Source organism: Myxine glutinosa, chromosome 1 (assembly GCF_964187855.1).
Source record: "Myxine glutinosa chromosome 1, kmMyxGlut1.1, whole genome shotgun sequence".
NCBI lineage: Eukaryota > Metazoa > Chordata > Myxini > Myxiniformes > Myxinidae > Myxine > Myxine glutinosa.
The window spans coordinates 125,652,169-125,673,397 of record NC_136261.1 but is presented as its reverse complement, the minus strand read 5'-3'; the positions used below and the strand labels follow the sequence as shown (position 1 = coordinate 125,673,397).

Genomic DNA, 21,229 nt, shown 5'->3' with positions numbered 1-21,229 from the left:
TAATGGTAGACGAATGGTATGGTATAGGTACAAAACAATGACATGATGAAAAAAAACCATGAAGTATCCACATTTATGAGGAAAAATAGCAAAGCCTTCTAAAGACATCAATAAATGCTATCAAATAGGGACCCATGCCTTTGACATTGCACAACCCCTTCCATTCTTTCCCTCCTCAAGGATGATGATGATGGTGTGAGTCGTCGCTTTTGCCGAAACTTCTCTTCGTTGGCGTGCTCACTAATCATTGTGCGTTGGCTGTATAGTCCGGTGTGGGACCCACAGCATCTACCACAAACATCCCAGGTATAGACTGGTCCTTGTGGAGATGGACGTTGACAGGTTTTCCTTTCTTGCCTCCGCTGTCTCTCGATAGCAAGTCTCGCCCATTCAAAATGGTTGAGGCCTTTATGGCAAATGTTACGCCAAGATGACATGTTTGTGGCCTGATGTTCCCAGGTGCCAACTGGAATGGCACAACTTAAGGACGTCCTTATAGCACTTTATTTGTCCACCACATGACCGTTTACCAAATTTAAGTTGTCCATAGAAAATAACTCTTGGGATTTGATGGTCTGCCTCATCTTGCTCAGGTTGAGCTGAGGATCGTTACCAAAATGGCTCACAAAGACGTCCATTAAATAAACTAGCGTGACTCGGCACACTCCACCACATGTTGTTTCAGAGGGGTAGGCATCTTTGACCATTTCGGTGTCATTTGGGTCTTCAGGATGCTCTGGGCCTTTAGGGTCTTTTGTGTCTTCAGAGGCTTTTGGGTCTTAAGGGTCTTCGGGGTTTTTTGGTTCTTCTTGGTCTTTAAGGCTCTTTGGCTCTTCAGGGTACTTTGGGTGTTCGGGGTGTGTTGGGTCTTCAGGGTCTTTTTGAGCCTCAGGGCCTTGAAGGGTATTTTGGGTCTTTGCGGGTCTTCAGGGTATTTTGGGTCTTGGTGGTCTGAAGGGTCTTGGGGGGAATTAAAGGGTCGTCAAAGGTCTGAGGGGTCTCAGCAGTCTTAACGCAATTAAGAGGGTTAATTAAGAGGGTGGTAATTTTATTTGAAGAAGAAGAAGACATTTTCGTTGCATATAAACATAGCGACATACATAACCATATACGTTTGCTCTATTATAATAAGATTATTTTAAAGTCTATGGTATGACCTTGTCAGAGTTTGAACCAGACCTTCCAGACTCGGAGCGGATGCTCTAACCATTACGCCGCTGATTCTAAGATCGTTAAATAGAAGGCCCAACAATCGGGGGAGGGAAAGAGGTCGATTCAGTCAAAGTTGTAACTTTTAAACAGGATGCATCAACTTTGTGTTTCATATTTTATTGGATGGAACACACAGAACTTTAAGTAATTAATTGGGCAATCGTTTTGCCTAACAATTGCTTCAGTTTAAATAGTTGGTTTTAAAATAAACATTCCACAATCCAAAAGGTTTTATTATATCCTTTGGCAGCGAAAAATAAGAATTAAACATCATCTTCAACTAATTGCTTATAGTAGTTATAATGTAAAAGGGGCATCCACCAGGTAGATGTCACACATGTGGCAATGCATGAGGACAATCATGGCAACATTTTCATTGGGACTGTCAGTAAATGATCAAAACGACTCGTCAGAGCGGGTAACTGGCCAGGTTACAGGTAGGGTTGATCTTCAGACAACTTCCAGACATAACTGTCTCCAGGGGTCAAGGGTTTCAAGTTAGTGACCGTAACCACATCTCCGGCACTGAAGAACACATGGGGTGAGGGTGGCAGGAAAGAGGTTAGCATGAACAAACAGTGCACAAAGGCTATTTCAAAGAAGAGTGCAAAGTTTGGTGAAGCGTGTTAAATATTTTTGACATAATTATGAATGTTCTTGTCTTTAAGATCCTGAAATCCATGCACAAAATTTTTGGACATGAGCGAGTGACTCCCTGTGGTGCAGTTATCATTTCAGAAAGTTTGGCTCAGTACCCTCAAATATTTAGCACTTGAGGGGGAAAAATATGTAATACCTCGAAGGGCACTCGGAAGAGCGCGTACCTGCACCAGGCTGAACAGTTTACGTTTTGTATCCCACCGATATGCCGGATCTGGATTCGGGCCTGAACCAAAACCTAATCGGCTTGTTCTCGTCACCTAACCAACTCGTCCACCAAGTTTTGTCATAATCTGGTCATAACTTTTTGAAACATCATGTTATATATCGTATTTTGGCCACATCATTAAATGGTGAAGAATCACTTTAAAAATTCTCAGATCTAGATTGGAATCTTTACCAAAATCGAATCATTTCAATCTCGTCACATACCCAACCTTCCACCAAGTTTCGTCCAAATCCAGACAACTTTTTGAGACAAGTTCACAAAGCCCAACTAACAAAGAAACAAACAGGCAGTGGTGAAAACATAGCCTCCTCCCACCTTTGGTGACAGAGGTAAAAATACAATGGAAGAGACGACATTTTAAACACAATGAAAAAAACCAACCAAAAAAAACTAACTTTAGAGAACGAATGTTGTTTTGTTTCTTTTACACATATTACAAACAACAAAAGCATAATTATTGACCCACTCCTACATATTGACCTTCTCGTACCCATATGTCCTCCACCATTTCTAATTTTGGCCTGGCAGGATAGCCCAAAGGTATGCACACTCTCCTCTGAGCTGTCCTGCCTTGGTTTGTATGTTGAGTTTGCTAGTATGATTTGGTGGACCTTAATGATTCCACAATGTTCCTTGCGAAGAGTAAGTGAGCTATTTCCGGCGAGCAATTTCCAAATTCCTTTCTCCAACCTATAGGGGGCACTGCATCAGTGGTACAGCTGGGCCCCCAACAAATGATGCTACCCACAGGCATGTGCTGCATATAAACGATGGTGACGGACACATTGAAAAAAAACTAGATTTTGCATCGCATGATCACGGCCCCATAATGAAGATTTTTTTTTGTTTTGTTCAATGATCATTCAGCATTATCTTCTAAATAATGATCTGTTTTACAGAGTGTGAACATTAAATATAACAAGAATGGCGGCAATGTGGTCACAACCTGTGACACAAATTATATCTTTTTTCACCTCCTCTGTCCACAACCTCCTCATCCTTGCTGTTGAAGGTATTACACAATTAATCTGAGGGTCTTCATGGTTTGGTTCAACATAAATTCTGAGTGACGGAGAGCTGTGTCTGGTTTCACACCGCCTAAGATATTACGTAACACTTGAAAATATCCCCGCCCCCTTCCAATCAACACTCGACCCAAACAAATCCAATGGAAATGTGATGCAACAAACCCAGGCAGTGCATAATCAGCAGAGGTCTACAGGCCTGATGTTTTAAGCCCAACGAAAACCAAAATAGTGTGGCGGACACAAAAGCCCACTGGCGTGGTGACATCATTCCACGCACCAAGTGGGCGGTGGCCACGCCCGAGGGGTAGGCGTGGCCTCATGATATACCCCGGGCGACCAGCCCGGAGGAGTACAGTGTTACAGTGTAGTGTTACAATAAAGACGTTTATATGTTACCGCTTGTCCGCTTCCTCCTTGCTCACAAGCAGCGCGCGTAACGCCGCGCTTTACTGGTGACCCTCGACGTTGGATCTGCCGGAGCGATCCTTCCACACGCGACGCCATCGCCATGGCCGCCTTCGTCAAACTTCCGGAATTTTGGGAGGCTCAGGCCGAAGTCTGGTTCGTCCAGGCCGAAGCCCAATTTCAGCTTAGGCACCTCACCGGCGATGACACGCGCTACTGCCACGTCGTCGCCTCCCTCGGGCCCGGCACGGCCGCTCGAGTTGTGTCCGTCCTTCGCCACCCACCGGACGGCCACAAGTACGAGGCACTCAAGCGGCTACTCCTAGCCACGTTCAGCCTCACGGACGACGCACGGGCCGATCGCCTCCTGGATCTCCCCGAGCTCGGTGAGACGCGCCCGTCGGTCCGAATGGACCATATGCTGTCACTGTTGGGCGACGAAGCCCCCGGTTCGCTATTCCGGGCGCTTTTCCGTCGCCAACTTCCAGCGCAGGTTCGCCTCGCGTTGGCCGGGACCGGGCTAACGGAACCCCGAGCATTGGCGGCCGAGGCGGACAAGTACTTCGCCGCTTCGGACACGCGGGCGAGCGTTGGCGTGGCCGTCACGGCCTTCGACGCTGCTGTTCCACAGCATCATCTTCTACAGCACGCTGAGTTTCAGCAGCATGCTGATACGCACCTCGTGAACGCCGCCACGCCCCGCCCACCGCCGCGGCGAAAACCGCCACCGCGGGGAAACCCGTCGACTCCACCGGCCTGGCGGAGCCAGCCGCGCTCCTCCAGCTCCACCACCTGGTGCTGGTTCCACGCCAAGTTCGGCCACGAAGCTCGGCGGTGTCATCCGCCGTGCTCCTTCAACGGGTCGGGAAACGCCCGGGCCGGCGCTCAATTGTGGCGATGAGCGCCGGCCGTTCGAGCAGCCTGCTGTTCATAACGGACACCTTCTCCGGGCGCCGTTACCTGTGCGACACGGGAGCACAGGTGAGTGTCATTCCCGCCGGCACGTCAGACAAGCACGCCGCGGGTGGGGGCCCCGCGCTGCTTGCCGCGAACGGGACGCCCATCCGTACGTACGGAAAACGCTGCCTCTCTCTGCGGTTTGGAGGGCAGGTTTTCCGATGGACGTTCGTCACCGCCGACGTGCCCATGGCACTGCTTGGCGCGGACTTCCTGTGCGCTAATGGGCTCCTGGTCGACGTCAAGCGCAGACGGCTTGTCCAGGCCGAGACGTTCAGCTCGCTCGCATGTGCGTTGCCCAGCTCAACGAGCGGCTTGCCAAGCGGCTTGCCGAACGATTCGGTTCCGGCCACGTTGGTCTGTACGCTTCCGGCAGCGGACGCATTCACCCGCCTCCTCGCCGGCTTCCCGGCCCTCACGCGGCCCACCTTCTCGGCGGGGGCCGTCAAGCACGGGGTGGCCCATCACATCCCCACCGTCGGGCCACCGGTCTACGCCCGGGCACGCCGCCTCGAGCCGACGAAGCTGGCGGTGGCAAAAGCGGAGTTCGCTACGCTGGAGCGACTCGGCATCGTTCGGCGCTCAGAGAGCGCTTGGGCGTCGCCGCTGCACATCGTGCCGAAGCCCGGCGGGGGATGGCGACCGTGCGGGGACTATCGCCGTCTCAATGACGCCACGACTCCCGACCGCTACCCCGTCCCCCACATTCAGGACTTTTCCGCCCGTTTGGCGGGCAGGTCCTTCTTCTCGAAGGTGGACCTCATACGCGGCTACCATCAGGTCCCCGTCAGGCCGGAGGACGTCCCGAAGACGGCGGTCATCACGCCATTCGGACTCTTCGAGTTCCTGCGCATGCCCTTCGGTCTGAAGAATGCGGCTCAGGCGTTCCAGCGACTGATGGACAGCGTCCTGCGCGACTTGGATTTTGTCTACGTCTACCTGGACGATATCCTCGTCGCCAGCACGTCCCGCGAAGAGCACCTACGCCACCTCCGCACGCTCTTCGAACGCCTGGGCCAGCATGGCCTGATTGTGAACCCCGCAAAGTGCCGGTTCGGCGCCGCCACAATCGATTTTCTGGGGCACCGTGTCACCAGGCACGGAGCCGTCCCCCTGCCGGCCAAGGTGGAGGCGGTGAAGGGGTTTCCGCGCCCCCGCACGATCAGAGGGCTGCAGGAGTTCCTGGGCATGGTGAACTTTTACCATCGGTTCCTGCCCCGTATCGCCCAGCTCCTGCGCCCCCTGCACGAAGCTCTCCGAGGTAAGCCGGGCAAAGGCGACGTTACCTGGACCGAGCAGATGGACACGGCGTTCACGGGCGCGAAGCTCGCCTTGGCTAACGCCACCATGCTCGCGCACCCGGCGCCCGATGCACCGATCGCCCTCACCACTGATGCCTCGGACTACGCGGTGGGCGCGGTGCACGAGCAATGGGTGCGTGGAGCTTGGCAACCGCTGGCGTTCTTTAGCCGGCAGCTTCGCCCGCCCGAACGCCGTTACAGTACCTTCGACCGCGAGTTGCTCGGACTTCACTTGGCGGTCAGGCACTTCCGCCATCTGCTCGAGGGCCGGGCGTTCACTGCCTTCGTCGACCACAAGCCGCTGATCTTCGCGATGGGCAAGGTCACCGAGCCGTGGTCGGCCCGGCAGCAGCGTCACCTCTCGGCCGTGTCCGAGTACACGACGGACATCCAGCACGTCGCGGGGAAGGACAACCCGGTGGCGGATTGCCTTTCCCGGGCCGTCGCCCACGCAGTCCACCTCGGCATCGACTATGCCCGGATGGCAGCGGACCAGGCCGCTGACCCCGACGTCCAGGCCTTGCGGACCGCCGTCACGGGCCTCCGCGTCACCGAGGTGCCGTTCGACGGCGCGGGCGCGGCCCTCTTGTGCGACGTCTCCCTCGGGCGTCCCCGCCCCATTGTGCCCGCGGGCTGGCAGCGCCAGGTGTTTGACGCCATCCACGGCCTGTCCCACCCGGGCGCGAGGGCCTCCCAAAGGCTGATCGCCGACAAGTTCGTCTGGCATGGCCTCCGGAAGGCCGTCCGCGGCTGGGCCAGGACATGCCTCGCGTGCCAGCGCGCCAAGGTGCACCGGCACACCCAGGCCCCGTTGGCCCCGTTCACGGTGCCGGAACGCCGGTTTGACCACGTCCACGTGGACCTGGTGGGACCTCTGCCCCCCTCGCGGGGTTTCACCCACGTCCTCACCATGGTGGACCGCACCACCCGGTGGCCGGAGGCCGTGCCGTTGGCGTCCACAACGGCGGCCGATGTCGCGCAGGCTTTCATCGCCACCTGGGTCGCCCGGTTCGGCGCCCCCTCAGACATCTCATCCGACCGCGGCCCCCAGTTCACCTCGGAGCTCTGGGGGGCGGTTGCGCAGGGGCTCGGGGTCCGGCTGCACCGAACCACGGCCTACCACCCCCAGGCTAACGGCCTGTGTGAGCGATTTCACCGCTCATTGAAGGCCGCGCTCCGGGCCACCCTCCGCGACGGCGGCTGGGTCGACAGGCTCCCCTGGGTCCTGCTGGGCCTCCGGACGGCGCCCAAGGAGGACCTGCGCGCATCCGCGGCGGAGTTGGTCTTCGGGCAACCGCTGCGGGTGCCGGGCGAGTTCCTCCCCGACTCCACGGCACCATGGTCCGCGGCACAGCAGCGCTCCGCTCTGCAAGAGACCGCCCAGAGGTTCGCCCCGGTGCCAACGGCATGCCACGGGCACCCACCGACGCACGTCGCCCCGGAGCTTCGCACGGCGGAGTACGTCTTCGTCCGCCACGATGCCCATCGGACACCACTGCGGCCCCCGTACGACGGGCCTTTCCGCGTGCTGGAGACCGGGGCGAAGCACTTCACCCTGGACATCGGCGGTACTCCTGACCGCGTTTCGGTAGACCGCCTCAAGCCGGCCCACCTCGATGTGGACCATCCACCGCCAGTGGCCCGACCCCCACGTCGGGGCCGCCCTCCTGCGGGCGGACCCCCGGCACCGCCCAGCCCCGCCGCCCCCCGGTCCTGCACCCATCCCAGGAGCAGCCAGGGGCATCCCACCTGGCATCCCTGCACCCCGGACGCCGCCGATCGCCAGGGGGCGCTTCGGCCGGGTCATTCGTCTGCCCCGCAAACTGGCCCTCCAGGTGCGCGGGAATTCTGGGGGGGCGCGTGTGGCGGACACAAAAGCCCACTGGCGTGGTGACATCATTCCACGCACCAAGTGGGCGGTGGCCACGCCCGAGGGGTAGGCGTGGCCTCATGATATACCCCGGGCGACCAGCCCGGAGGAGTACAGTGTTACAGTGTAGTCTTACAATAAAGACGTTTATATGTTACCGCTTGTCCGCTTCCTCCTTGCTCACAAGCAGCGCGCGTAACGCCGCGCTTTAATAGTGGTCATATTATTTTGGCTGGGTGGAGTCCGGCAGCTGTCCAACCAATGGGTGCACATTTCAAAAATCGACCCCAAAAAGAACCACAACAGCAATAACCACGCGGAGCCCTTATAGACCTGCAACCATCCCCACCCTACGACCAACATTGGAAACCAAACTATTTCTTAATATTTTAATGGTCAGAATATATTTTCAAGTTAGCAATAACATTTTTGGTTTTCTAATCTTTATTGAACTAGCGAAGAAACCGTCCTTAAGAATGGGGCAATTCCTCCAGAATTAGTATTTTGTTACTCTCGCCAGAGGAGAGGGTATTGCATTTGAGTCCATTCGTCCGCACAGAATAAATGATTTTTTCTGCAACAGTTGGTTCCATTAACAGGAAATTTTCACCATGGGTGCACCTCCACCTGTAGAATTTTTTAAAATGATAATTATGATGTCATCGGTCATGTGGTACAGGCGCCATCTTTGAAAAACCGAAAAACTTTGCACCTCTATATCTCCAAAAGCACTGCATAGGAAAAATTGAGACATGGCTCATTGTAAAGAACTCTCCATGTGGCATAAAATATGTTAATGATGATGTCATTGGTGCCTCCATTATGACGTCATAATTCCACAAGTATAAAACTTCATTCGATTAAGATGAAATTTCTTGAGCGTCATCTCGGGTTAAATTGGTGGAGAAAAAATAATGATGACGTCATCGGTCACGTTGTTCGGCCACCATATCTATTTGAACACAAAAGCCTTAAAAACCACTAAAAACACGTCCTGGTGAGGGTCTGCAATCTCCGATTGCCCTTTCTTGTTAAGACTTGCGATACCCTCTCCCACCAGTGGTACAGAGCATTGGGGTCCTGTAGTGATTCTATACTGCAATATGTTCCCCACCCTGAACCCCACCACCAATTAAATGTACGAGGTAAAGACAAACTACCCACCGAAGTGATTTTATGCAGATTATCCCAAAACGACAAAGAAAACTTGACCCAAGACTCCAAAAGCAACAAGCCGAATACTCACCTTGGGCCTTGAGTGCCTGCCTGCAGAGCAGTGTGGCCAGAATAGATTAGTTGTGGAGGAGCATGTTCTCTACGATGATCCCTCTCACAGTATGCATTCCCAGATAATTTGTGTGCAGGTCCAACTGCCAGAACTGGAGGAGGCTGGGACCTGCCTCAGAAGATAGTTAGAGTGAGGAGGGAATAAACTGGCACGACAACCTAATGAAGTAAAAAACCATTACAGTTGCACCTCATTCATATACCGAATCTATTCACCAGCACATGTTAATACTGAATTTAACGCACGAGAGGCGTCACCAAAACCAAAATATTTAATAAAGTTTCTACAATTTCTGATGACAATTGTACAAACAACAGTCTGACTAGTTATATTGGGATAGCACATGTATAACTAGAGTGGCAATGAGTAGAGCGCATACCTCTGCCAAGCTGGAGAGTTTTCGTTTTGTATTCCACCGATAGGCCAGATCTGCATCCGGACCAGAACCAAAATCGAACCGGCTGGTTCCCGTTAGCTACCTCTCATCCAGCAAGTTTTGTCCGAATCCATCCATAACTTTTTGAGATATCCTGCTATACATCGTTTTGGGCCAAATCTCTCAATTTTGAAGAATCTCTTTAAAATTACAGTATCCGGATCCAGATATTCACCAAAATCTAATCACGTCGTCCTTGTCAGAAACACGACCTGTCCACCAAGTTTCGTCCAAATCCGTTCACAACTTTTTGAGATATCCTGCTCACAGACAAACATACAGGAGTGAAAAAGAAAACTTCCACCCACCTTCGGCGGCAGAGGTATTGAATGACCTCATTACAAACTCGATGTCCATCATTTAATTACTCTATTGTATTTTGGGTGGTCCAGAATAATATGAGAAAGAAATTGCAACAATTTTTTAATGTTCTCACCATCCATAATTGTTCCTTTGGTCATACAAACAGTGCATGTGAAGTTTTAGGGATCTATTTTCATATCTAGAGGTAGCTCAACTAACTTGAAATTTCAGTAAATATAGTCAAAACACGATACAGGTGAAATTGGTATATAACGCAATACACAAGTTACACATACAGTACATACAAATTCTAAACACATCTACCAGCTGGTTATTCAGTCTTTTCCAATTAGGGTCTTCTTGTTGCTGTCAGGGAATGTTTTCCTGTGTTCCTGCACAACCTGCAGCAGGAACTGAAGTTGATCTTCATCATGTGTCAGCAGTCCACTGAACTCCTGAATTAGTGCAACTCCTCGTTCCGCATGGTCATTTACCACTTTCATGGCCTTCACAGTCTCACACGCTGCTTCAAAATCGTCTCGGTCTTCCCAAGTCTCTGGGTCTGCTTCCAGAAAACTGTCAGGAAGGTCCATCTTTTCAAAAGTCATGCAGGATTTCTGTGTAACAAAGTCTTACAAACCACTTTCCTGAATATTTCCCAGATCAACTTGGATGTGCTTCGGAGGATCTTCTTGTCCTTCATTCTCCAGTGCGAGGATCATTTGTTGTTTCACTGCTGCAGGCACATTCTTGTCAAAAAATGCAAGACCAACAGGTCCTCTGATAAGTACCACAGATGGCCTGCTAGTTTCATGGTTGCTGCCTTCGAAATTGCTTGGTTTACATCTTTGTACTGCACCAGAGATTTTAGAAGAAGCAAATCACTGTTTGGGGCAGAAGCCGCAAGAGGAGCTGTCATCCATGCTCTGATGTAAATACGGATGGTGAAGATGGCAATGTCTCTCAGTCCTTTCTGCTCTTTGCTCGTGAGTTTGAACTGACTTCTGAACATCCAAACCTTCAGGCTATAGATGACCTTTGACATCCAACGGGCATGGTGCATGGGTCCTGGGGCCATGAACCGGACTCCTTTTGCAGGAACTCCACCCAGAAAGATTACACACAGTTCCAATAATTCCCGATAATCATCTCTTGGCTGGATTTCAGCAAGCTGACTCCCAAAGAAAAGCAGAACATCATCCTTGATATCAGAAAGGGATTCACTAACCAATTCATCTGTGGTTGCATTATCAAAGTTATCATCAACAACAACAACAACATGCATTTTAAGGCCATTTTCCCTGCTAGAGCGGGGGTTAGCCTTGCGGTCCCCATGACAATCTTCTCCATCTTGCCCTATTTTCTGCATCTCTCCTTGTTAACCCCCTTGCCCGCATTTCTTCTTCCACCATCTTTAGCCAAGTCTGTCTCGGTCTTCCCCGTCCTCTACTTCCTTCTACATTCATTTCCATCACTCTTCTCAACCAGTCACTTTCATCCTTCCTCAAAACATGACCAAACCATCTCAACCTGTTCCTCTTCACAGCATCAATCACAGGCTCTATTCCCATCATCTTTCGCAATTCATCATTTGTCTTCCTCTCTCTCAACGATACTCCGCACATCCACCGATATCCGTTATCCTGATCCAGAAATTCCCAGCGAGCCTGAAATCGTTTGAAGATTAAGATCTCTGGTCCAGAGGAGGGCCCCATGCAGCTTACAAACACTGCTCCAATCACAATTTCAAGTATGTGGTGGCGACAAGCAAGAAAGAGAAGTTTGGTGCCCAGTCCTTGTTCAATTAACACACATGCTCCGGCCAGCCTACTCTACAGGGTGCAATGCATACTGCATAGACCCCTCAAACCATATTTTCCTTCATAAAACATCAACAAGGCATGCAGGGTATTCATAACTCAACTTAAAATTCCTGTAAAAGTATGCGACAATCAGAAACTGTTTCAGTGTCCATGATATTGTAAGACGTTAGTGTAAGACCATATGGGGAAACTTTGATGACCATGAGCTACCCATAAATATTATTCAATTTCATTTTTATTTCACCAGCAGTGTTTCTTTAGGTATTGGAACAGTTCTGGAGGGTGAGAACATGACATTTCAAAAAAAAAAAAAATGCTCAAAACATTTTTGGATAACCGCATCGTTATCAAATGTTCATTGTTATCAAACAAAAAATGTTCATTTCAAAAAATTGTGGACAACCCCATTGTACTGTAGTATATTGATTAAAGCTAATATCGGCTGAAAGATAAAAGGTGACGACTCACTTTTTTTTTTCCTTTTTAAAAATAGCAAGACTCATGAATTGAGGAGCTTGTACATAATCTTATGCAGTATTGTCAGACCCCGGTTTATCTCGGGGATGCATTCCTGAAAGGTGTGACACATATGGAATTGACGAAAAATATATATATATATATTTTTTTTCACAATAATTAATGGAATAAAGGGTGTGCGTTCCTAACATTGCCAATTCAGGTACTATATTTTGCTTTTTACCTGTGATATTACCCTTTTTGTTTTCAAGTCCAAATACATAGAGCCTGGTGTTGGCTTAGCGGTTAGGGTGCCGGCTTGGAATCTTAGGATCCTGGGTTTGAATCCAGGTTGATCGCTGAATTAACACCATCATCGGTGTTAGTCAACTACACGAGTTGACTCGGCCTGTCATCCTTCTGAGGTCGGTAAATTGAGTACAAGTTCACTGGTAATTCCCTGTGTGTTGCAAGAGGCGACTAACGGTTGGCGGCAGGAAGGGCATCCGGACATAAAACATTGCTTCAAAAATGGGACCACGGTGCCCAAAAAGGCGAACCCCTGCTCTGTGGGGGAAAAATGGCCTCTAAAGGTGGTTCTATATTAAAGTACAAATACAGTACGTATAAATAAATCAATTTCCAGACAGATTTAAGTTTGTGGCACGTCTTCTTCAATGAACGTAGCATATTTATAGATTGGAGGCAAACTTAATAACCCGGCAACATCAACAGTACGTTCAACAGCATCCCCTCGATGAATAACATCGAATTCACTTCCAAGGTAACACTTTTACAAAGCTTGTTAGACAATCTACAGTAGAGTGCATTTCTTTATGTGCGACGCAAAGTACGGTATGTGTGATGCAAATATAATGCTTCCGGCCACCTTCGGGGGCGGAGGCACAAAAAATTGAATACTAAAGGGCTGCGTGTGGAATTGCCCTGGTTTACGATACCTACATACATTTGATTTTGAGTTTCGGGCTCACCTGGACGAAATCTCTTTATAACGAAGCCAAAGCTTGCCCTGCAAGTCTTGCTGGAGAAAAGGATGGGATATAGAGTATATTAGAAAGAAAAACCTCCAAAAATATTACTATGGATCATTACCCAAAAAGTTGGGGAGATGGAACGTGGGGGGGGGGGGGGGGGCTGAGGGGAAGGGGTGGCGAGAAGGGGACTGAGTCGAGGGGATCGAGGGTGACGAAATCGGCAGAAGCCAGGGTCGAGGGGAGTGGAGATAGAGTCAGGGGGTGCGTTGGGGGTGGGGGGGCAGATGACAGTTGGGGGAGGAGCGAGGGGACAGAATCAGGGAGGGAGAGAGACAGTATCAAGGGGGAAGAGAGTAAGGGGGCAGGGGCAGAGTCGGTGGGGAGAGAGTCAGGAGAGGATGGGTGGACAGAGGGGGGAGAGGAGCACGGAAAAAGCAGGGACAAAGCGGAGGGGACAGAGTCGGAGGTATATCCGGGGAACAGAACTGGGGGAGACAGAGTCAAGGGGCAGAAGCCATGGGGTGAGCCAGGGACAGAGTGGGGGGGGGGGGGTAGGGGGGATAGGGACAGAGTTTTGGGGGGAAGTGGCAGACAGAGTCAGGAGTGTTGGGGCAAGTGGGAAGAAGTGGGGGCAGGATCGGGGGTGGGGGGAGAGAGTTGAGGGGAGCAGAGTCGAGGAGCAGAGTCTGGGGGGAGTTGTGGGGGAGGAGGAGTGAGGGACAGAGATGGGAGACAGGGACAGAGATGGGAGACAGGGACAGAGATGGGAGACAGGGACAGAGTTGGGAGGGGTGTGGGGGACAAAGTCTGGGGGGTGTGGGGGGGGCAGAGTCTGGGGGAATGGGGGAGGGGCAGAGTCCAGGGGAAGCTGGGGGCGGGGGGGGGGTCAGAGTCGAGGGGAACAGAATCAAGGGGGAGAGATTAAGGGGACGGGGGCAGAGGTGAGGGCATACGCGGGGAGGGGTAGGGAACAGAAGAGGGTCGGGTCGGAAACAGAGTCCTTGGGGTGGAGTGAACAGAGGCGTGGGGCAGGGAAGGGGGTAGACGGAGTGGGGGGTGAGAGGGAAGGGGGGGGGGAGGAATTGGGGAGGAGTCGGAGTCGGGGGGAGACGGAATTCACCCGGAAGGACAAAGATGAAAGAAGGGGAATATAACAGCACTTATTTTGGGAGAATAGTGCCACAAGGAAGAGGATGAGAATGCACAAAACAACGAAGTAAACAGATCGAGATAGGCCTAGTACGTGCGAAAATGTCTTGAAAAAAACCAAAACAGACGGACAAGGTGAGTTTAAAGTCAGCTCGAGGTTCGACTCCTCACCCCTGCGAGAAAGTTCCGCAAGATCTGAATAACCCGAGTGGCCGTGGCCATGTTCTCAGGTCGATAACCCCCTCTTGAGTCTTTACTCCTTCAATAACTCAACTTCGCCTTTCATAAACCTGCACTCTCACTTGATATTTACGTTCAACAAAAAGTCCTCCTCTTCAAAATATTTTCCACCAGGAAATGTTTTATTTTACTAATATTATTCATAAAGAGTCCAATCTCTTTTCAGCAATGTTTATTTTAAAATGTTTCCCAAATTTATATGTAAAAAAACAGAACACTTTAGCATGCGACGAAACAGTGTTCATCAATACACCGCCGAAAAATTATGACAAACGATATCGGTCAAAAACGATTACATTTTCGAAGGATGGTGAAGTAAACGGTGACTTCAAGTTGAAACTATTTGTTTACGATCCACGATGAATACATCTAATCCTGGGGCTATGATGTTCGGTGTGTCAGAAATATAACAGAAAGCGACGAAAGGATCACTCATTCAGACAAAACGAATGAAACATTTAACGTACGGTATTTTTAAGAGTGGGGTATATTACATTAATTTTAAAAAGACCTTTTATTAAACAGAATTATAATGACGGTGTCAAAGAATACAAAACGTCGCCTCGCGTGCATATAAAATGTGTATGTAATCCATGACGTTGTGACTCGCGCAGTATCAGGGTTATTACCACAGGCAGTAAAGTAAATTGTTCGAGTGTTCCGTTGGCAAGCAGCTTGCTATCGCTTTGCAAGCGGCTCGGCAAGTGGATGTGGACTGTGGAGCAAGCAATGAAGAGAGGTGCTTCCTTGCGTTGCAAAAATGGCCGCCATGGTTGGATTCAAAACGATACTGCAACCACTGCAGGGCTGTTATGTTATGTATTTATGTTATGGCTGCTGTGATGTACACTGTACATATAAAAAGCCATTCATGTCTGTGTCTGTCTGTGGCAAAAGTTACGCCATGGTACGCCACTTATGTGTCTTAATTACGTCGCCTACTGCTTGAACGTCAGTTGTACCATGAATACGTCTATTACGGTGTATGAACGTCAGTTGCACTCTGACTACGTACGTCTAATATGACCCCACTGCAAAGCCGCAATGAGCCGGCGAAGCCAAAGCCTCTTGCCACTATTTTACGCATCACCATGGCATCAGTAGGTTAGGTAGTTGGTCGTAGGTAGGTGTAGTAGGTACCGTACCGAGTGCAAAATGACACCATTTGCATTCTGGATGAGATTAAAATTTATAAAATTTACTTCTTGATTAATTCGGTGAATTCCGTCTCAACCGGATATTTCCGGCCGTGAAAAACTATCCCCTACGGCCGCGAGATTTCAAAAAAATAATTCTTCGTCAATTTTAGAATTTTTGACGCCGTTTTCAGCGTCTGAAATGTGGTAAAAAGCTTTTTTGAAATATTTTTTCAAATGCTCGAATCTCATTGGTTCCAGTGTTTGGTGACGATTTTCGTTGAAGATAACCAGGGCCCGTGCGGGCCCGGGGAACGTTGGTCTTAAAGTATTGTAATTACAAATTAGAGGTGCATAGGATTGTGAATCAAACAAAGACAGGTGAAACAAACTCCTATTGAACTTTTTCGCAATTTTTTATGCACACTTCCGCATTCGCAAGATGGCGGCCTCCATGGAGCAATTTGGTGCGTCAAAGCTTCGAAATTCAAACGATCCAGCAAAATCTGGCTTTTCAACATAATACGCGTTCATTCACAACACCGGCTTCGCCGGCTACTAGTACCCGACTGCAAAGCCGCAATGAGCCGGCGAAGCCAAAGCCTCTTGCCACTATTTTACCCATCACTATGGCATCAGTAGGTTAGGTAGTTGGTCGTAGGTAGGTGTAGTAGGTACCGTCCCTGGTAAGACTTGGTAAAAGAGCGACTCACTGGGACTGACACGTGACACAATCTGTCAATTTCCCGACCCGGATCTCAGTCAACGGAACATCTTCTCTTCTGGACTTGGTTATGACTAACTTCCCTGAAAATGTCTGCTGCTCTTCTTCTGCTCCAATCGGATCATCTGATCATGTCCTTGTTAAAGTGGACATCTCTCTGACCATCCTCAGGGAGCCTGCTCAGCGTCGACGAGTCTGGCATTTCACTCAGGCCAACTGGCACGGTCTTCAAGCAGCCATCAATCATCTGGACTGGTCTCCCATCTCTACCACCTCTGACATCAACTCATCCTAGGAATTCTTCCAAAGTAAATTGCTCTCTCTCAAGCACAGATTTATCCCATCTCGTCTTCAGTTGTCATACCCTTCCTCCCGTCCATGGTACACGGAATTCTTGTGGTGAGGCTGTTGCCCAGAAACAACTTGCCTTCGTCTCCTGGAAAGCAAATCCAACGGAAGGAAATCTCATTTCCTTTCACAAAGCCCGAAACAAGTGTGTGTCCACCCTCAGGAGAGCCAGGAAACAATATCTCTCCGTTCTCAAGACCGAACTCTCTTATCTGTCTCCCTCTTCCAAATCCTGGTGGCGTCTGGTCAAATCCGTTTCTGGTGTTTGTTCCCCCTCCATCCCCTCCCTTACCTCAAACGGCTACACAGCTGACTCCGCACGTGAAAAAGCTGAATGCCTCAACTCTGTGTTTGCCTCTAAATATTGTGTCCCAAACCCATCCCTCTCTGTACCCACCATACCCAGTCGTACCCTGCTGCTCCTGGACTCCGTGTCCTTTCCTCCTGACAAGGTGGAAAAGTTTCTGTCAACCCTCGACTCTGATTCTGCAACTGGACCCGACGGCATCAGCCCACGGGTCCTAAAATCCTGCTCTGCCGCTCTATCTCACACTCTCTCTGTTCTCTTCACCCTCTCTTTTGCTCAAGGTCAACTGCCATCTGCTTGGAAATCAGCCAACATCACCGCTTTGCACAAAAAAGGTGCAAAAACAGATCCTAGCAACTACAGACCAATCAGCCTTCTCCCAATTATCAGCAAAGTCATGGAATCCATCATTGCTTCGGATATGAAATCTTTCCTCTTCTCCAATGGCTTGATCTCTGATCATCAATTTGGTTTCAGACCAGGTCACTCTACTCTGGACATGCTGCTTCTGCTGTCTCAACAATGGATGGAGGTCCTCAATGCCAAACAGGAAATTAGAGCTGTCTCCCTCGACATATCACGTGCCTTCGACACGGTCTGGCACCCCGCTCTGCTCACCAAACTCTCCTCCTTTGGTATCCATGGAAATCTCCACGCATGGCTGGCGGACTTCCTCTCTAGTCGTCGTCAACGTGTGGCCCTGAATGGGTTTCTCTCATCTCCTCTTCCTGTTCAGGCTGGAGTTCCCCAAGGCAGTGTTCTGGGCCCCATGCTTTTTCTGGTCTTCATCAATGATCTCTCTGACTCTCTTGAAAATCCTCTCTATCTCTTTGCTGATGACTCCACTCTCTGCCGCTCCATTCCTCTTCCCTCAGAACCTCTTCCCTCATAGGAGGGACTCGGTCTGTAGAATATTTTAATGGTAATTATGACGTCGCAGGTCACGTGGTTCGGCCGCCATCTTGTTTTTCGTGAAAACACGAAAATCCCTTTTTCTCTGCAACGGCTGAACAGATCGAGGCCAAACTTTGCAAGCAGAATCGCATACCCATGACGAACAAAAAAGTCAGCGAGCACGACATCATCCGACACATGGTTTCAGAGTTATGACGTTTTTAAGCATGAACCTTTAAAACCTAGCTCCTCCCTCATTTTTGATCCAATCGAGGAGAAAATTCACAGATCTGTTCAGCATGTCAGTCTACTAAAATGTCATTTTAGAATTTGCGATAGGTCACGTGGTTTGGCAGATATCGTTAATTAAACGAATTTTTTTTTTTAAATGGATATCTCTTGAATCGCTTTATTGATGGACGTGAAACTTCATACTGTAGTAGAAGTCATGAAGAGTAACAAGTGTGCAAAATTTCAAGATGATTGGATGTACGGTCGCGAAGCTATAAGTCTTTATTGTTGAAAGAAGAAGAAACACACCATTTTGTCCTGCCAGGCCACGTCTCACAGTGAGTGCTATTGCCATTTTAAGTTTTAATTTCCTTTAAAAACATTTTCTCTGCAATAATAGGGCCGATTGAGATAAAATTTTCACCATAGGAGGGACTCGGTCTGTAGAATATTTTAATGGTAAATATGACGTCGTAGGTCACGTGGTTCGGCAGCCATCTTGTTTTTCGTGAAAACACGAAAACCGCTTTTTCTCTGCAACGGCTGAACAGATCGAGGCCAAACTTTGCAAGCGGCATCGCATACGCATGACGAACAAAAAAGTCAGCGAGCACGACATCATCCGACACATGGTTTCAGAGTTATGACGTTTTTAAGCATGAACCTTTAAAACCTAGCTCCTCCCTCATTTTTGATCCAATCGAGGAGAAAATTCACAGATCTGTTCAGCATGTCAGTCTACTAAAATGTCATTTTAGAATTTGAGATAGGTCACGTGGTTTGGCAGATATCGTTAATTAAACGAAAATATATTTTTTTAAATGGATATCTCTTGAATCGCTTTATTGATCGACGTGAAACTTCATACTCCAGTAGAAGTCATGAAGAGTAACAGATGTGCAAAATCTCAAGATGATTGGATGTACGGTCTGGAAACTAGAAGTTGTTATTGCCTGAAGAAGAAGAACCACAACACTTTTTTTTGACCAGGCCATGTGACATAACCACCTCACGAGCTAAGGGTAGCTCGAAATTAAATTGACTTCGGATTTGACAGTCGCTAGAGGGTGTTAACATTCGAATGCAACAAATCTGGGCAAATTCTGATGAAGTTTCGTAAAACTACACGATATTGTCATTTACATTGGAAAATAACATTGTAAAACTCTCCGCCGCCTCAGCTTATTTCTCGCTCTGAAGTTCATCCTGTCTTCAACTTTAAGGAGAAAGAGAGGTATCTGCAAGCAATGGTGACCTTTATTTTGTGGAAATCCGATTTACAATGACGAAGTTATCCAAAATCTAACATTTTAAATGGGTCGCATTTCCAAAGTGAATCTTCCACAGGTAAAATATCCACACGTGCGGGCACACCTTACGGCGTCAATTTGGCTCCGATTTCAAATCGGATTTCGATTGTCGTATTGCCTCGGATGAGTTAACAAAATACCACAACAAATTTGGTGACAATCATGAAAAATTTGACCAAGTTCGATCGACGGGATACTTCGTTCTACGCTGACATACGGCACGGGCCACGGATGACGTCATGCCACGGCAGGACGTTCTTCCACGGGTGGCAGATATCGTTAATTAAACGAAAATATTTTTTAAAATGGATGGGGTGGGGGGGATGTGTGTGTGTTTGTGTGTGTGTATGGATGTGCGTGTGTGTGGGTGGGTTGGGGGGGGGGGATATGTGTGTGTGTGTGGAGGGGTTGGGGTGTGCATGTGGAGGAGGGGGGGATGGATATGTGTGTGTGTGTGTGTGTGTATGTGTGGAGGGTGTGTGTGTGTGTGTGTGTGTGTGTGTGTGTTGGGAGTGGGGTGGGGAGATGTGTGCGTGTGTTTGTGTGTGTGTGTGTGTGTGGATGTGTGGATGTGCGTGTGTGTGTATGTGTGTGTGGGTGTGAGGGGGTGGGTGGATATTTGTGTGTGTGGAGGGGTGTATGTGTGGAGGGGTGTTCGTGTGGGGGGAGGGGTGTGGGGGTGTTTGTGTGTGTGCATGTGTGTTAGGGTTGGGGGGGTGGGGGGATGTGTGCATGTGTTTGTGTGTGTGTTAGGGGTGGGGGATATGTGTGTGTGTTTGTGTGTGTGTGTTGGGGGTGGGGGGGCTGTGTGCATGTGTGTGTGTGTTAGGGGTGGGGGGATATGTGTGTGTGTGTGTGTGTGTGTGTGTGTGTGTGTGTTGGGGGTGGGGGGTGGGAGGACGTGTGCATGTGTTTGTGTGTGTGTATGTGTGTGTATGTGGGTGGGGGGTAGGGGGAATGTGTGTGTGTGTGTGGGGATGTGTGTGTGTGTGTGTGTGTGTGTGTGTGTGTGTGTATGTTGGGGGTGGGGTGTGTGTGTGTGTGGATATGTGTGTGTGTGTGTTGGGGGTGGTGTGTGTGTGTGTGTGTGTAGGGGGGATGTGTGTGTTTGTGGGGGTGGAGGGATGTGTGTGTGTAGGTGGGGGTAGGGGGGATGTGTGTGTATGTGTGTGTGTGTATGTGTGTGTGTGTGTGTGTGTGTAGGGGGGATGTTTGTGTGCGCGTGGGGGGAGGGGTGTGCACGTGTTTGTGTGTGTGTGCGTGTGTGTGTGTGTGTGGATATGTGTGTGTGTGTGTGTTGGGGGTGGGGTGTGTGTGTGTGTGTAGGGGGGATGTGTGTGTGTGTGTTGGGGTGGGGCTTGGTGTGTGTGTGTGTGTGTTGTGTGTGTGTGTGTGTAGGGGGGATGTGTGTGTGTGTGTGGGGGGAGGGATGTGTGTGTGTGTGTGGGGGGAGGGATGTGTGTGTGTGTGGGGGGGGGGGGGGGAGGGATGTGTGGGTGTGGGTGTGTGTGTGTGTGTGTGTTTGGAGGGGTGTGCATGTGGGGGGAGGGCTGTGGGTGTGTGTGTGGGAGGGGGTAGGGGGGATGTGTGTGTGTGTGTGTGTGTGTGTGTGTGTGTGTGTGTGTGTGTGTGTGTGTGTGTGTGTGTGTCGGGGTTGTATCCAAGGGGGTTGTGTCAAAGCATGTCCAATGAAAGTGGGGTTGTATCACAAGTGGGGTTGTATCAAAAGTGGGGTTGTATCAACAGTGGGGTTGCATCAAAAGTGGGTGCGAGTAAACCGGTCATCACTGCCAGCAGTTTTAAAGTGGCAGTTCTCCACCAATTTATCCCGACATGGCGCTCAAGAAAATTCATCTGATAGGATGAAGTTTTGTACTTGACGAATTATGACGTCATAATGGAGGCACCTATGACATCATCATTAACA

At 49.7% G+C, this 21,229-nt stretch overlaps 1 protein-coding gene across 1 annotated transcript; it reads right to left on the bottom strand.

The window, feature by feature from the left end:
- Window positions 1–1,313: 1,313 nt before the first annotated feature.
- NDUFA7 (NADH:ubiquinone oxidoreductase subunit A7) lies at window positions 1,314–14,453 on the bottom strand. The gene is made up of 4 exons (XM_068118016.2): window positions 14,284–14,453; window positions 12,961–13,010; window positions 8,909–9,058; window positions 1,314–1,737 (listed from the first exon to the last, which is right to left on the bottom strand). Exons 1-4 carry the CDS (start codon window positions 14,332–14,334, stop codon window positions 1,644–1,646), a joined length of 345 nt encoding a protein of 114 aa, XP_067974117.1. The 5' UTR covers window positions 14,335–14,453; the 3' UTR covers window positions 1,314–1,643.
- Window positions 14,454–21,229: the final 6,776 nt, after the last annotated feature.